General features: G+C 42.7%; 1 protein-coding gene across 1 annotated transcript; it reads left to right on the forward strand.

Annotated features, from left to right (window-relative positions):
- Positions 1-840: 840 nt before the first annotated feature.
- mapk6 (mitogen-activated protein kinase 6) lies at positions 841-15,741 on the forward strand. The gene is made up of 7 exons (XM_086025258.1): positions 841-1,176; positions 2,079-2,396; positions 10,814-10,958; positions 11,067-11,231; positions 11,697-11,892; positions 12,005-12,122; positions 13,525-15,741. Exons 1-7 carry the CDS (start codon positions 940-942, stop codon positions 14,587-14,589), a joined length of 2,244 nt encoding a protein of 747 aa, XP_085881384.1. The 5' UTR covers positions 841-939; the 3' UTR covers positions 14,590-15,741.
- Positions 15,742-18,248: the final 2,507 nt, after the last annotated feature.

The raw sequence follows: 18,248 nt of genomic DNA on the forward strand, positions 1-18,248 counted from the left end.
TGTACTTTCCAGAGGTCAATCAACTGGAAATTTTTTTTGTAGTCGACTACAGTGTGATAAAGTTCAATTGAAATCGATTAATCGCTCATTGATGTTATAGTAGCGCAGTACAGCTTACTTGTATCAGTGCATCCCTGAGTATATGTTCTTTTACTTACGTGCAGAGTACTTTCGCCACCACTGTCCTTTTTTGAACGTGTTATGTGTTTTAATTTTAAACAGTTGCGTTGATATTATATCATTTGTGGTTTACGGTTTTCTTTTGTGCTTGTTCTTGTCTTTCAGGTTATAACCAAGTAAAATGGAGGATAGTTTCGATTGTGACTGTGGCGAGCTTGAGCCACCTGATCACTGAGGCTCACAATTAAGGCCCCAATCTAAAGGCAGGCTCTTTACAATTAATTTTGATCAGGTCACACCATAGGAAAATTATTCAGAAAGGAAAAAACAAAACAAAAAAAAAACAAGAAAAAATCTTAAGGAAAAAAATAAGTCCAAATTGGCACATTTGCCATGAAGCTGCTCAGGACCAGTTGTACACTGAATGTATACCACTGTGAGGATGCAACTATGAGCTTATAGAGCCTAACAGTGCATTTTTAATTGGCCTCAACATTCATTCCATTTATTACTTTAAGCGGAAGAGCTGCTTTGTTAAGTAGAGCCACCCACCAGGTGTGGTGTTGGGTTTTTTAAATTGTCGTCACTCAAAATGAAAAACTTTAACTACACCTTAGTCTGACGGTGACGGCTGCACAGGGGAGGAGGTGGAGGACAGGGAGTTAGCTGGGAGGTGATTGACTGCATTTGGGTGGGGGCATTAGTGCAGCACCTGAAGCAGTTTTGGCGGGGGGGGGGGGTCTTCTGTTAGTGTTAACATTAGAGTAAAGCAAGATAGAGACGCAACATTAGCAGAGTGCCACGTAAGAAGTAGTCATCATGGCGGAGAAGTTTGAGTCACTGATGAACATCCACGGCTTCGACCTGGGCTCTCGCTACATGGACTTGAAGCCTCTCGGCTACGGGGGCAATGGCCTGGTTTTCTCAGCGGTCGACACCGACTGCGACAAGCGCGTGGCGGTGAAGAAGATTATCCTGACTGATCCCCAGAGTGTCAAGCATGCCCTGCGAGAAATTAAGATTATAAGGCGCCTGGACCACGACAACATAGTCAAGGTATTGTGTGTGCTCTCAAGCTTGTGCGAAATATATATATATATATATATATATACAGTGGTACCTTCCCTTCTAAGTATGCCTACTTGTGAGTTTTCAAGTTAGTCATTGCTTGGTGTTTGTTTTGTATGATTCAGATCGAGTGAACATACATGAAAAATGAAAACACTCGTAAGGAGCAGACGCTAACACTGAACTACCGGCATGAGTGCAGCTCTTGATGGCACTCATTAGGCCACTCCCCTGAAAGGCAAACATTGATGTGTGTGAGTGTGACGTAGACTTAAAAAAGGGGAGCTATAGAATCTTTGGATATTTAAAAACGTAGAGTAGCAATCCAAGGAGAACTACATATGTGAAGAATACACTTTACTGGTAGTTGGCTGGAAACCATGTTACAGTGGAAATTAAGGACTACATAGTCCTAAGTACTACTCGAGTAGACAGCTGCAATATGCTTGAATGGCGTAACACAGAGGTAATGCTTGGCTTGTCCCGCATGCAATAATAACTCTTTATAAAACCATTTTTCCTTTCCATTCTTTCATTTTATAATTTTATATCATTACCGTACGTTAGGAGAACCCCAAAGTCACAACTACTACTGTGAGTGTTAAGATTTTCGGTAGTCATACGCCGGCCCGATTCCTATCTGTGCAAGCTTGGTCATGGGACGAATTAACTCATTCACTGCCAGACATTTTCAGACCTTCTTTTACGCTAACGTTTGAAAAAAATATGAATGAGTTCCAGGGACTGAATGGCTGGACTGTGAAAAGACAAGTAAATTCGTCAATGGCAGTGAATCAGTTAATGTCATGTATCAAGGTACTGGTGTACTTGTTGCAGACATGATGTCATTGATGACCCCCTCCCACTTCCTCTTCTACCTCCTTTTCTAGGTTTTCGAAACATTGGGCCCCAGCGGTCGCAGGCTAACCGAGGATGTGGTGTCCCTGACTGAGGTAAACTCGGTCTACATAGTGCAGGAGTACATGGAGACGGATCTATGTCAGCTGCTGGAGCGGGGCCTTCTATCTGAGGGCCATGCCAGGCTCTTCATGTACCAGCTCCTCCGGGGGCTCAAGTACATCCACTCTGCCAACGTACTGCACCGCGACCTCAAGCCTGCCAACTTGTTTGTCAACACGGAGGACCTGGTGCTGAAGATTGGGGACTTTGGTCTGGCCCGCATCATGGACCCCCACTACTCCCACAAGGTAAGAAGTGTGTAGTCAGTGGGACCAAAAGGCTAAGTGCTTCCGTGCCGTGCAGTGTTTGTTAGCACACTAATGTGGTCATCCCAGGGGTGACGCAGTTTCATAGCAGGAAGTCAACAAGACGGCATGCGGTTCCGTGAGGTAACGCCTCTGTTTCCCTTCTCAGAAGTGAAGCTTTTGAAAAACACATTGGCAATCGTTTCTTAATTTACACATCCATATTCTAGCAAATATACATATGTATGCGTATGTCTATGCATATATGTGTGTATGTATTTATAAGTCTATGGATAGTTATCCAGTCCAATGGCAGAATTTACTGAGTCACTTTTAATGTGGTGTCACAATAGCAATAAAAAATGCCAATGTGGTTGCTTCTGCCTGTAACTGCGTGGTTAGCATTCACCCAGTGCATATGGTAATGCACAAAGGTTGAATAGAGGTAACTGAACTCTTGTTGGTTGAATTTGTTTTGGTCTTGTTTATCAAAACGTTAAAAAATTACTTTGGCCGTGAGGGTGTTTGACAAATGATATACAGTAGAGCTATGCAACAACCACTACAAGCTTAAACAACTGAAAACTGAGACCTTCAAAGACTAATGCTGCTAGCTGTGCTTGTCACAATCATATAGACCAGTGATTCCAAGTGTGGTTCATTCATCGCACAAGTATGCAACATCACTGAATTAAATGTTCGAACAGTGCATAATATTCTAGCATCTTAAACTTTTTTTTTTTAAATCCAGTACATTTGTCAGGTCCACTTTTCTGTAACTTTTATTTTAAAACTGTTTTCAAACATTTAAGTACAATTTTGTTCAAATAGCATATAATACATTTTACGTGCATGTAATATTTGTGATTTTTTTTAACTCCATTTTAGTACAACGCATTTACATTTTGTTTTAGAAATGTTGTTTTTTTTGTGCCTTTCAATAGTATATACTTTTTAGCTATAAAACCTCTACCTTGGTTTTTGATGAAAACTTGGTCCTATTACGCTACTTGTCATCAAGATTTTAATTTACTGTCACATGACATGTCACACTATATGTTTATTTTGGTTGTTGTGTGCAAATGTGCATCAAATCTGGTTATTTAGAACAAAATGCATCTCCGGGTGATCCCTACTGTTCCTTTCCTTACATGGATGTCGCTTTGTTTTCATAATAGATAATGGTTACGTATGTAAATTAAAAACTCTAGGAGCAGGTTTTCTCCTGTCTGTAGCTGTAAAACAGGTTGCTTTATCTTTAGTATGAAAGGGGAGCTAATGTCCTGTGTACCATATCCAGATGGAAGGCTTTTTATTGGCCTTGTGTATGTTGTCATCCTTATAAAGGGATGAGGGAATTCTGGTTGAAGCCCACATGGTGGTGTGATGTTGAAATGTAGGTTGGGGAGTTTCACTCGCTCTCACCGTTCAGAGCTGTGAGACAATCACACGTGACACGGATTAGTCATTGCTCTGTCTGAAGGTCCCACGTGACTCGACCCTTTTGGCTGGAGAGATTTCATTCATTACACAGTGAGAAACAATCCTGGCTGCTGCCACCTGTTTGTTTGTTTGTTTTTTTGTTTTTCAATCACGTGACTCACACAAACATGTTTGTTATAACTGCTCATTGTTTCAACTGCCACTTCTGTGGTAAATGTTCATCTGACTCATTTGAGTCACACTGTGGGGAGGGACCATACTTGTCTTTCCGCTGTAGTAAGAGGAAGGGTATTGCTCACATCGGCTGGGAAGAAATGCCTTTCTCCCACAGTTGTTATTATACTCCCGCTGCGTTCTTATGGTGTTTTTCCACCTGGGCTTTTGGCCTCGATAGACACACTTTTCCTGGTGCCAAGCATGTGTGCTATTAAGAAATTGCTATTAAGAAAAAGCTGCCTGGCCGGGGGTCAGTCCTCTTGTCTTGGGCCATTGTCTGCTGACTTTTTGCCAAGGTCACAAATGCTGTTGTCAATGTCGCCAAGCTGAATTTTAATGGCTTCTCTCCTATCCAAACGGAGCTTCGGTGTTTTGGCTTTTATCTGCGATAACAATAGTGGTCTACTGCTGGTAGGAGGGAGAATGCCAATATGGCCGCTACCCACTAACTACCCTTTACATGGCACTGGCCGCCATTTGATAGTACGTGTCGGATTTCAGACCTAACGAGGCTTGCTTGAAAATGAACCCATCACCCCCTGAACCGCACTGCCAGTAAACTGTCGTGCAGGCACTGGGTGTGTGTTAGTGTCAGCTGGCCGGTTGAACTCGATCACTTCGCAAGTTTGCTTTCACAGCCGCTTTGTACACGTTCTCTTTTGGAAGTGAACCGAAACAGGATTTACTAACTTTATCAACATAAAGAGTCACTTTAACATCGGGTCCTTGAGTGCTGTTAAAAATAATTCTCAACTTTAACCCACATTTACTTTGACTCGCTGGATTTTCTAAAGTAATAACCTCTGATTCCCTTCAGAATTAGTTTGAATTAATCCTGCTTGGGTTTGGCGTGAAGCGTTAGATCTCTCCTTTTGTTCTGCGAAAGCGTGTGTGTGTGAACCTGGTGTTCAGCCCTCGACGTCAAGAGTGGCTGGAATTCACATGCGACCATCTGACCTGAACTGCTCAGATCCTCCTTCAAAGGGACTTGCTTATGTCTTTTAACTTCGCCCAAAACTGAGCTAAACCCTATGTTCCATGTCCGCTCAGACTGTAAATTTGTTTTTGCCTATAATTTGTACCTCTTAATATTCTGAAAGTTTAACGTGGGCCTTATACAAAAAGGATATTGTGTTTTAAGGGTATGTGTAACATATTTTTTTGGGGAAAAAACACTTGAACATGCAAATATAATGGTGAAAGTGTATCACCAAAAGTAGGATTTTTACTTGAGCAAGCCCAAAGGTTTGGCATTCAAGGGATCACAGGAATTGTCACAAGAATCCGACTCAATCCACAACCCAAAACCACACATCCTTGACCCACTTTTTCAACCAGCAGTCAGCATGTCTGAACCAAACTTCACTTGATCCACTGAAGAAATGGAGTTGATTTTTTTTCTTTTTCTAAGGATCTTCCCCCAAAGTTCCCAAGGCTGTATGCATTTGTAAACATGCAGTAATAGACTTCCCGAAGTGGATTATCTGAAAAATCTTGGTCACATGGCCAGTGAGACTGTCGTGATGAACTCCATTTTTAATTGAGGTAATTGAGGTCAGAGATGTGCTGGATTGCGTTAGAATTAAAAGATGTTAAGAAATTTGGTCACCTGACTGAATTTCACTGTCATCCTTGGATTAGGATGATCTCCCTGTACACACGCCTCCTTTGACTCACTCCTCTGCCCAGACCTGTTCGACCTTCTTAACAGTCCGTTTGTCTTTGTAGCAAAAGTGTTTTGATCTAACATGTGGGAATTGAGTGGACCTGAAATCAGCCTCGATAAATTAAAAGATAGCGTGCGAATAGGGATTAAAAAAAGAGAATAATGGATTGATTCATGCGAATACTGCAGTAAACAAATGTTTTTAGCCCTGAATTAAATGAACTGACAGTTTGAGCAGACCCCAGGTATGCAGGGAGTTTGTTCCACAGGTTAGGAGCATGGTAACTAAATGATGCTTCACTTTGATTCTGGTTCTGGGAACACTCGAGGCCTGTCCCAGATGACATGAGGGGTCTGGATTAGGGCTGTCCCGATCCAATCACGTTATCGGAAATCGGGGCCGATCACGTGATTTTTCAGGTGATCCGGTATCGGGTGAGAGACTGTTTTTTTTATTATTTTCTGAACATTTAAAAGGTCACAAAGCTACAAAATAATCCAAATGTGCACATATATTGCCAGTAGTGTCTTTTATACAACAAAGTAGTGTGACTTTTCTTTCCTGGAGCCTTGTAGTTTGTGTGCCCCACACACACAACAGACATGTCATTCTACTCCGCTGCGGACAGCAGCAAGCAAGGCAGAGACAGAGGGGTGAGCTTGTCATCATAGCTTGTTTGAAGCGAGAGGCAAACCGAAAGGATACTCCTTAAATAGGTTCGCCTTGCCTGATATAAAGAAGCCAACCTCCTCGCTAAACGGCATTGAGTTGAGACAGTTGAGAAGCGAGATAGACATTTTAGCAATTGTGACACGTCTAAACGATAGAACATCAAATAGAAGTTTAACAACTCTAAATTATTTTGTGACAAGCAAGCTTGTTCCCCACTGGTTGCATTTAACGAGGTCATAAATCAATAGCGTCGTTTGTAGATGAGATAAGTCACGCAAGTACCCAACATATGGAGATGCCTGGGCTATTCATTTTAGCCTGCACAAGCTTTTAAATAACGATGTAAATGTATTGTTTACCATTAAATCAAGTGTGTCAAACTGAGAAATCCCTCAATCTATGTTAATGCTTATATGGGCCATTCAATCAAATTGGGGCCATTTGCACGCCCAGGCAATAACATGAAAATACATTTTTATAAATCGTCCAGCACATTGATATGTATTGTTTAAAGTAGCCATTCAATTAGTGTAAATGTCATGGCTAAAATCCACCAAGAGTTTCAGTACAAAAAACGGACATGATAAAACACGTTCTGAGATGAAGAAATGCACATTGAGTTGTTCAATATGTGCATCATCAAATTTTGTGCTTAAAAAAGAGGCAAAACTTTGAGTCTATTTTGAGTATTACAAAAAGAAACTGGCACTGAATTGGTGGAATAGTCCATAAAATATAAATAGCATATAACAACATATAACATATACACGTTGATGTATGTATATTTCTGTATTCAGAAAAATCGGATGCACATTTTTTTTTTTCTTAATGCATTGAAGACATATTGGCTCGGGGCCCGAATCAGTATCGGATCGGGGTATCGGCAGATATCAAAATCAAAAGACTCGGGCTTGAAAAAACGCGATGGAGACAACCCTAGTCTAGATGCTTCATAGGGTACTCCTATATCTTGCATGTATTTTGGTCCAAGACCATTTAGAGAGTTGTAGAACAGCAGCAAGATTTTTAAATCTATTCTTTGACTCACTGGAAGCCAGTGTAGTGATTTGAGGACAGGTGTGATGTGGTCCAGTTTCCTGGTGTTTGTAAGGACTCTTGGATCAGCTTCCTGGTTGTTTTTTTTATTAAGACCTGTAAAGACGCCATTACAGTAATCTAGCCTACTGAAAATAAAAGCATGAACAATTTTTTCTGTCTCTGATTGAGACAGAAAGCCCTTAATTCAAGCTATGTTTTTCAGTTGATGATAGGCAGATTTAGTAATGGCTTTTAAGTGGTTGTTAAAATTCTGGTCTGAGCCAATAATTACAGCAAGATTTCAGGCTTGATTTGTAGCTTTCAATGACATAGGGTTACGGTGAGTGCTGATCTTGGACCTTTCATTTTTGGGGCCAAAAACAGTCACTTCTGTCTTTTTTCTGGATTGAGCTGTAGAAAATTCTGGTTCATCCACTTAAGGGACTATAGTCATGTGATAATGCTGAAATGTAAAGTTGCGTGTCATCTGCATAAGTATAGTAAGAGATGTTGTGATGCTCCATAATCTGAGCAAGGGGCAGCATGTAGATCAGAGGTCTCAAACCCGAGGCCCGCGGGCTGCATAGTTTATGGCCCCCACCTTGATATGAAGGTTTAATGTTAGCGAGGCCAGCGCGAGTTTGATAAGGATGCTTTATGTGTTAGCACTACCTCTGTGCTAAATAGCTAGATCTGTCTCATTCCGGGGGCCGCATGCTTCAGAGCACCCGGGCTATCCCGGCAACGTGACTGTGCCCAGCACCAGCCTAAATACACGTGTAAACCACGGATGTAAACAACCCGCCGCTGTAGCAGCACCGGGGACGGCAGCAGCGCTGAATACACGTGTAAATCACGGATGTAAACAACCTCCGCTGCTGCCTTCGCCAGTGCTGCTGAATACATATTTAAACAGATAAACAACACGCCAGTGTGGCTGTCACCGGATCCGGCTGCTCCGAAGCACCAGACCTGATGCTACACACAAACACAAAAGAACGGGGAAAATGAGGGCTAGGAAAACATTGAGCCAGTGCTAATGCTAATGCTAACGCTATTACATACACACATACACAGTGTGGAAAAATGGACTGGTGGCATAAAAAAACTGGCAGGGGAGGGTGTGGAGGAACACAGAAAGTTCCATGCTTTTTTTTTTTTTTTTTTTAAGAGCGAGGTACGTTGGCTCAGCAGGGGAAACATGTTGAAGAGATTTTTTTAAGTTGAGAGCAGAAGTGAAAACCTTCAAGGAGAAGGATGGGGTGGCTGTTCCTGTGCTAAGTGATCCTAAATGGCTCATGGACTTAACTTTTCTTGCTGTTGTCACGCAAGAGCTTAATGTACTGAAAAGAAGTTACAAGGCCAGGGGCAACTTGTCAGTGCTGTCTCTGACAATGTGAGAGCATTCTCCACAAAACCTGTACTATGGAGAGCTCAGCTCTCTCAGCCAATTCCCAGCATGCAAGGCAATCATGGATGCAGGCACACGGTTCAGTGGTGAGAAGTATGCTGATGCCGTTTTGAAGCTACTGGAGGAATTTGACCACAGATTTGAAGACCTCAAGACGCACAGAGCCACATTTCAAATTTTTGGGGACCCCTTTCTCCTTTGATGTGCAAGATGCCCCTTCCGTGCTTCAAACAGAGTTCATTGACCTGAAATGCAACTCTGAACACAAGGCCAAGTTCAGGGAGGTGAAAAGCAGACAAGCTTGGGCAATTTTTGAGAGAATTGACTCCCAGCTTCGCTGAGCTTTCTCGAATGTTCAAGCGGACCATGTGCCTTTTTGGAGCACATGCTTGTGTGAAAAGATCCTGTCCGCCATGAACTTCAGTAAGTTCAATTACAGGAACAAACTTACTGATGAGCATCTTCGAGATCTACTGAGAGTCTCAACTGCTTCCTCCCTCGAGCCAAATGTGGCTCGGCTATTCAAGAGGAAGCGCTGCCAGATCTCCAGCAGCAAGTAGTAGGCAAGAGAAGCCGTATTCAGAACAGTTCATGTTCAGAATTTCTTTAATGTTCAGAAAGTTAAAGAACTGTTAATACACACATTTGAATCTGAATGATTAGAATTCTCTACTCACCAGCTATATGTCGTTAAGTCTTTATTTCGTGTTATTTTATATATGTATTACTGATTGATTTTATTTTCTTCTTGATTCTTGATTTATTTTTTTCATTTTATGGTGTGGAAAAATAAAGATATTTGAGAACAGTGGAATGTTTTTATCAGAGCTTTTCTTGTGGAAAACCTGACGTGGCACAGCCTCACCCTGATCCTATCTCCAGCAGCCCCCAGGTAAAGTTGGTTTGACAACCCTGATGTAGATATTAAATAGAAGTGGCATTGACCCTTGTGGAACCTTGCATGTGATCTTTGTCCGCTCAGACTCACGAAAAGAAAGCAAAACATGGAGGGGTGAAGCGGTCGATCATTGCCAAGCAGTCTTTAAACAAATCCACACTCATGCCGTTGTTGCCCTTTGTGGCCACATGATTTTTTGACAATTGTACCAAGTTTTTTTTTTGTGGTTCAGTAAAAGTAATAATACAGTACACTATATTGTATTTGGAACCCCAAGGCACAATACAGAGTTGCATTTTTTCTATTGCAGCGCGTAATCAGGTGTATGGGGCTCAGTCACTCAGAGAGCGGGCGTGAGTTGCCAACAATTTTTTTTCTGCGACGGTCCATTTCAGTGATTTTTTTTTTTTCAGTCGCGTCACTTGAGTTTGTGAGCACTAAAAAAAAAAAAAAAAAAAGTGAATAGGTGACTTTTTTTGTGAATTCGCGAATGCTGCACTGCAAATATGCACGGGGGTGACTGTGTTATCACGGCTAGCAAACATGCAAGAACAAAACAAACATTTGCTGCCTCCAACCTAGTTAAGGTCAACTGGTTTGTCAATTGGTTGCCAGCCTCGGAAGAAGGGGAGGGGTGTCGTGAGCAAGGGCGGGCCTCAGGATAGCGTGGCAATGAGCATTTGCCGCTAAATTAGGGCAGAAACAGGAGCCTTGTTCAGTGGTGAGCTGACCATTTTGGCCTCGCCACAAACTACCAAAGCATGAGGCCAGTGAGTGTACTTTTCCCCTCAGAGGCCAACTGCCTTTTGTGTTCGCTGTCCTCAATGCAGATTGGTGCGAGTGCGAGGGATTATCCTGCTCTCAGAGTGCTGACAGGGCCCGCACGTGTCTGATCTCCACCCTTTCAACTGCCTCATCTCTATGCGCTCTTTGTCCTGTTGGCGTGCCGTCTGCATGAACTGCACACGAGAGTGGCAATCTTTTGTCATTTTCAAACTCTGGATTGTTGGTTGTTGTTTCAGCCCTGCGTGAGCTGCTTCATTCACAGTGCCTGCATTTTCTCTCTCTGCCGCAGGGTCACCTGTCTGAAGGTCTAGTCACCAAGTGGTACAGGTCTCCCCGCCTGCTGCTCTCGCCAAACAACTACACCAAAGCCATCGACATGTGGGCTGCCGGGTGCATCTTTGCGGAGATGCTCACTGGGAAAACACTCTTTGCGGGTAAATGTTGACGCAGTTTGTCATGCCGTAGTTGAAACAGCCCAGGGCTGAGCAGAAAGCAAACACAGGTGTTGAATATTCCCTAATAACGTCCGGCTGGTCGCTCAGGGGCCCATGAACTGGAGCAGATGCAGCTGATCCTGGAGTCCATCCCAGTACTGCGAGAGGAAGACCGCCAGGAGCTCCACAGCGTCATACCCGTGTTCATCCGCAACGACATGTCCAAACCTCAGACACCGCTCACCAAGCTGCTACCTGACGTCAGTCCTCAAGGTATTAACCCTCTGGAAATGCAGTGAACCCTCGCAGGGGGTCACGTTCCAGACCCACTCAGGAAATGAAATACCATAGACTTGCTAATTGAAATGAGCATGGATGTTGCTTTATGAGCCTTCAAATAACTGCTTCTTTAGGACACACGTAGCAGCAACACAGAGAACATGACACACACTCACAGGCATTCTCTCTGCGCTGTGGGGACCTGCTCAGCCTCCTCTTCTTGCTTCTAATTATGCAACATCATTTTCAGGCATGTTGTGGTACTACACCGAGGGCACGCAACTTAAAATTCTGGCTTGCCTGAATTACCATCCAAGATATAGCAGGGCATGAACAGCGAACCGTGATGTGGATAAGGGCGGGGGGTCACTCTACTGTCACACTCGTGAGGTACACTGGCATCAAGTTTGCCTCACTCAAATGCATCCGTTGTTTTTCCTCCATTGCCTTCCTGCGCAGCCCTGGATTTCCTCGAAAAGATATTGACTTTTAACCCAATGGATCGTTTAACTGCGGAAGAGGCGCTGGCCCACCCCTACATGGCTGATTACTCCTTCCCCCTGGACGAGCCTATCTCACTGCACCCTTTCCACATCGAAGATGAAGTCGACGATATCCTGCTCATGGACCAGAGCCACAGCCACACATGGGACAGGTGCGTGTGTGAAGACTTGATGAGTGCTAGTTGGTTAGAAGTCTCAGCAGGTACCTTGCCTGTGAGCCAGTGTTGTTTTTTTGACCGTTTGTGCCCTGGCCTTGTTTCTCAGGTATCACGAGAGCCAGTTGTCAGAGGCTGACTGGCACTTGCACAGCATTCATGACCCAGAAGAAGTCCAAGTGGACCCGAGGGCCCTCTCTGATGTCACGGATGAGGAAGTGGTACAGGTGCGTGAGTTTGATTATTAACCAACTATCAAACTTTGTCTATTGGTGCCATCTTGACAAAGTGTTCAAAAGGCAGGTTGGAGATTAAGAGCAGTTGTACCTTGACTTCCTCGTGCCCTAATTTTCGCAGTTTGACAGTTAGGAGCAATCGCTTTGTTGCTGCAAAAATGTGCGTTACGAGTGAGCTTCAAATAGCTGCTGTTCAAATGAAGGGGGGGTGGGGAAAAGTTGAGTGTTATTTGTAGTAGTGGTGGCGGCGGTAGGAACCGGCGAGAGTATTCAGACGTGGGAAATGAGTCAAGTTGTTTAACAGATGTTTTAGTGAGGCTCCACCGGAAGTTTGCTTGCTTGGTGTCACTAAACTCTGGATGGTTGTTTTTGCCCCTACGCTGCTAGGCTAGAGTGGCTAGCAGCGATTACTTTACAACGCAGAGTAGCAACCCAAGAAGGAGTGAGCTCTTGCTCTGTAATGGGAGTCAATATGGGATGTATTGGGATTATATTGGTAAAAAGGATGTAACAAAAATGGCAATATCACAATATTCAAATTGAATTTGCTGACCTTTGCCCGCTTCAGCCAAACATAACATTGCGAACCATCATACGTTGCACCGTTGAGCTATTAGGAAAATCCCCAACCTCCCCACAGTACTGTGATAGTTATCATATCGTGAGGTTCGTATCGTGATATTGTATTGTGATATTTGGATATCGTTACATCCCGATTGTAAAAGTCAAACGTAAATTAGCAGGAATGTTGGAAAAGAGTAAACGTCTAAAGTAGAGGTTGGCAACCTTTTAACACTCAAAGAGCCATTTCGACCCGGTTTCCACGGAAAAGGCAACACATATGAAATGAAGATGTTAGCATGTATATTAAAATATTTAATCATGATTAATGCATTTTTTCATAGTTAACTCGTAGTTAATTGCGCATTGCATTGTAAAAAAATGCCTTAATATTTCCGTCCCATTATTTTACCAAATTCTAATACCCTTAATATAAATAAGAGGATTGATTTTCTTATGAAAACACTTGGTTAAAGTGGAAGTCAACCCAAACATTTTTTTTCTAAGAATGTTCCATGCAGGCCCACTAGTTTCTGATAAATTCTGATAAATATTGCATTAGTGGAATAAGTGTTTATCCACCCCTTTTTAGCCATCACTGGGGGCGGCCATTTTGTCACTTCTGTCGACTGAAAATGACATCACAGTTGCTCAGGGCTCAAGTAACGACCAGTCACAGCTCACCTGTTTTCTGAAGCCGCATTATTATTATTTTTTGTTAAAGTCACAGAACAAATTAAACTCAGTAAGTCAAGGTACCATTGTACTGTCCAAATGACACCATGGAGGTTAAGTAGTTGCTTTGCTCAGTTGTGCCCGTTGTGTGTCGCAGGTGGACCCTCGGAAGTACGCCGACGGAGATCGAGAGAAACTCCTGGACGAGCCTTCCTTCGACTACTCCACTCCATTCTCGTCGGAGCGGTCGTGGCCGGACGAGCATCACGAGAACAAATACTGCGACCTGCAGTGTAGCCACACGTGCAACTACAAGGCCGTGTCGCCCTCCTACCTGGACAACCTCATCTGGCGGGACAGCGAAGTCAACCACTACTACGAGCCCAAGCTCATCATCGACCTCTCCAACTGGAAAGAGCAGCAGAGCAAGGAGAAGGCCGACCGCAAGGCCAAGAGCAAGTGCGAGAAGAACGGGCTGGTGAAGGCCCAGATCGCCATGCGGGAGGCCGAGAAGACCCAGAGCGTGGCGGAGAAGGACCGCGAGCAGGAGAAACACCAGACGCAGCCGCCTGGCCAACAAGGCTTCGACTTTGACTCCTTCATCGCCAGTACCATCAAACTGAGCCTGCAGCCCGAGGCCTGTCAGGAGGTGGGCCTCCTCAGCGAGGTGGGCCTCCTCAATGAGCTCAACTCTTCTGTATCCCAGCTGGAGGCCCCCCGCTCGGGCTCCATGTCCAAGTCCATAAGTCAAGAGAAGGAGGAGAAGTGCCTGGTCAACCTGGCCCAGCTGGGCGGAGGCAGCGGCTTGGCGCTGGTCGGCAGCGACGGCCCCTGGCCCGCGCAGCCCTGGCAGGGCTTCGGCTCGGGCGAGCGAGTCGCCGAGAACGGCTGCTTGATCGACGAGGCGTGCTGGGACGGTCACTTCGAGAAGGAGAGCACGTACACCAGCTACCTGGACCACCTGTTCGGCCGGACAGAGGAGGGCGTCGCCGAGTCTGCCGCGGCCCCGGAGACGGAGACCCCGGAGGCCGGGGAGAGAGAGTCGGCCGAGGGCTTCCTCACCCGGAGCGCCGAGATCGTGCTCAACGTGCAGCTGGACTCTCTGGGCCCGGGCGAGCTGCCTCTGAAATCCATCCAGGCCTCGCTCACCCCCTGTGCTGTCAAATGCTCGCCGCAGATCGCCCACAAAACCTACAGCAGCATCTTCAAACATCTTAACTAGAAAAAGCAGCATCCTCTCTCTGACGGCCGGTTTAGTTTGTCCAATTTTTGTTCTTCTACTTGAATCATTTCATACCTTTTTTTTTTTTTAAATGTTCTTTTAAAAGTCAATTTTTAAGAGTGGAGATGGGTGATTTCTTACGTTTAAGGAGTTTCTGTCACTCTGAGCCTTGACGCCCAGGCCTTCATGGGTTTACGTCTACGCCCTCATTGCTGAAACTGGCTTGTCACTCGCACACGTACGTACTGTAGACTACCGGAGAATCGGCAGCGGGACGGCGGTTGAGGTTTCGGGGGATTTCTAATTTGGCTTTTGGGGTGTGACGAGAGTAGATGCGATGGATTTTTGTTTAATTTGGATGACGACATAATAAACGAAAGCTTCCTTTACAGCCCTTTCATACTGTAAATGTGACACATGATGCCAGCAGCAACCATTATCGTAGGCGTTGATGTAATGTGTTATCTACCTCAAGGTAACAGCCGTGAGAGACACTCGAAGCCGCACTAGTGCTTTACACACCACGACCATCCTCATACCCTGAATTGAAGTGGTCTCAGTTTAAAATCTGTCTCACGTTAGCGTTTAACATAGTGAGGTGTTTTTCAGTGATCATTATTTATTTCTAGCAGATGTGCGATATTTATTTTATCGAAAATTTGTGTCATTTCAATGTGATTATTGAAGAGCGAGGAGTTGGACAGACCATTTTCATTTCAGCACTATTTGGGCGTCCAAGTGTTCCTTTTTGTTTTTATGGTAGGATGCAAATTCATCTGTGTTGAGGCTTTCCATTTTTCCATCAATATTGTCCAAATAAATGTTTTATTTATAGGTGCATTCTGTTCGTAGTGGAAGAAAGTTATGGTTTAAAGCAGCACCTAAAAGTCTTAAATTTTTTTTTTTTTTTTTTAAATCTAAATGTGATGTATTAAACATTGCGTGCATGGAGGCAAGAGAAAGGTACATTTAAAGTAAACGGTGAGTATATTGTACGTCAATTTTAATTGTCTTTTTTTTTTTTTATGTACTTTTTTCAGACAAGCATGCTGAATTAGGTTAAGGTGTAGCATGTAGAACACATGGACTTTTTTTGTAATCATCGGTTCTCCTGTTCTACAAAATATCAAAATAAAGTTACAGGCAAACATTCGGCTGGCCTCTTCATTGCTCCATGTTACGTTTTGTTATTTGAATATTTTAAAGGGCAGAAAGTTCATCCAGGTCAACACAATTGACTTAAGTTAAATTGCAGAGAAAGAAGCAATATAAGTGACGTGTAGCTTTTTACCCAATGTGTTGAAACATGACACGCACACACACCCTGCCTGGGAGGTTACACTTGAGATGATGTAAATTATATTGAAACACAAGCTTGCTCCCTCAAAACCAGGCTTTTAAGTTTTGGCATTTTTATTTATTAAAAGTGGATTTGTGGTTTCTACATTTGTAGTCTTGTAGGTAGAATATATATATATATTTGCTCTTTTTTCTGGGAGGATAAATATGAAGTATTGTTTGCATGTCCCCCATATCCTCTCCAAATTATACAGGAGAGCACTTTAGAATCGCTAAATGTTCTCTTGTAAAACAAAACAAAAACACTTTTACAATTTCATATTTAAATGGTTGGTGACTTTGTGATGACCAACATGAGACCTATAATGTGTCTGGTTTGAGACTTTGTGCCTGAAGATACTATTTTTTAATTTTTATTTTTAAACCGGGAGCGTCAAAATGTGACATGACACATAGTGAAGTGAGGCCACATTCAAATGTTTCTAGCAGTTTTAGCACAGATTTTCTGCCAAAATAAAACTATAAGCAAGAAAGATGAAGTTTTCACTTACTTTGCTTTAGTGAGCCAATTTAAAATGTTTTATATCACAAGGCCAACCAACTGGAAAAATAGGTTGATACAGTCCACTTTTATGATACGTTTTTTATATAACAATCTGACCTAAGGAAAAGAAACACAGTCCAAAGATTGACGTTATTTTGGTGCTGCAGCTTTGAGTAATCAAATACATCTGGATTTTCATCCCCACTTTACTACTGCTACTTACTTCCTACAAAGAAATGAGGGTAACTTAGTTTGTTTCTTGTTTAATATTTTTGCGCTGTCTTGGTAACAACACAGTCCGCAGTGATTAAAATCAGCAGGAATACGGCAGTTAAAGGACAGGTGACCTGAATAGAAGCGCCACATTAACTGCTGTAACCAGGCCAACTGTAAAAGCTGTCCTTTCATCCCGTCCTTCAAAAATTCTGTAATTTAGCTTCTAACAAATAAACAGGACGCAGCCGCTTTGTCCAAGAAACAAGAGTGAAAAACTAACAAAAGGCCAAAATACATAGACAAATTCATTACTTTTTAAGTTGGCAACCAGTCAAGGCTTCATTAAAAACGTTTTGGATATTGGTTTCCCAGATTTACAGCCACTCAGCATAGCCACAATTTTGTTGTTTGATAATTCTTTTTAGTTAGAGTATATGATTAAAGTAGACTATGCCATGCAAAATTTTAGTTGAACTTTATGACCCTTTTAAATGTAAATGACCCCTAGCTTTTCACACTCAAATCAAGCCAAATGCATGGCCCGTCACCAGGGCCGGAGCCACGGGTGGGCCTGGGTGTGCACTGACCACCCAGTGAGATCGATGAAAAAATATATACTTTAAAATTTTTACGAATTTATTAAATTATTTTTGAATTTGTGTATTTTTGTGTTTTTTTTAAATAAGAATGGAAAATCTGTGGTTGTCTAAGGAAGATCTGAACTTCATATTATTTGTTTGTCATTACTTGAATATACGATATGTCGGGAGTTGTGACAGGAGGATTGTGCTTAGTGAGAGAAATATTCAGCCAGATTTTTCCAGGCCCACCCTGGCTCCGCCCCTGCCCATCACTAGAATTTAATGATAGGTAGCCTACAATTCCTCTTTCACTCGTGAAATACTTGAAATGTAGCACCACCAGGGATGTCAAACTTAGTCTTCCAGGCTAGGGCCCCGAACAGCAAAATGGAAGGTAGAATAGGGGCACTTCACCTTGTGTTTATGAAACATACTTATAAACACAAACAAACAAATAAATAAATAAAAGAAAAGGTCAACATACTCTAAGTAGTTAACACATTTGAAGAAAAATAAACTAACCAGAGCTCAGCTTGGTGTTATTGCTGACAAAGCAAAACGTTATTAATGGGATGTGAAAAGTTGCATGATTGCTTTAAATTATTTCTTAAACAAATAAATAAATATCTTGTTATATTATTATTGTTTATTATTTATTGTTAATTGTTTGTAAAGTGCTTTGCTACAGCTCTAGCTGTTATGAAATACGCTATATAAATAAAATTGCATTGTATTGTATATTCAAATTTACTTACAATTCTATCCAAAAAATATGTGACACACTTTCAAAAAAGTATGTTTTAACATTCAGTTTGATTACATTTTATCTTACAGTATTTATTTACTTTTTAAATTGCTTTATCGTTTCCTCGTAACCTTGTAATGCGGGTGGGGTTTCATTTTATTATTAGAATATACTCTACGGCTGGCCAATGAAAAACGTGCAGCAGGCTGGAATTTGGACTCCCTGACCTAAACATTTAAGTAAGCTCTCGCCTTGACCCTTATTGTGCTGGCTA

Source organism: Filicampus tigris, chromosome 3 (assembly GCF_054856515.1).
Source record: "Filicampus tigris isolate MCC_2025a chromosome 3, RoL_Ftig_1.0, whole genome shotgun sequence".
NCBI lineage: Eukaryota > Metazoa > Chordata > Actinopteri > Syngnathiformes > Syngnathidae > Filicampus > Filicampus tigris.

What these genes read in the sequence shown, in the direction of transcription:
- mapk6 (XM_086025258.1), top strand. Translation starts at nt 940, where the DNA reads ATGGCGGAGAAGTTTGAGTCACTGATGAACATCCACGGCTTCGACCTG. An exon ending in ACCCCCACTACTCCCACAAG is followed by an intron (nt 2,397 to 10,813) that starts GTAAGAAGTGTG and finishes TCTCTGCCGCAG; the next exon opens with GGTCACCTGTCTGAAGGTCT. An exon ending in CGGATGAGGAAGTGGTACAG is followed by an intron (nt 12,123 to 13,524) that starts GTGCGTGAGTTT and finishes TGTGTGTCGCAG; the next exon opens with GTGGACCCTCGGAAGTACGC.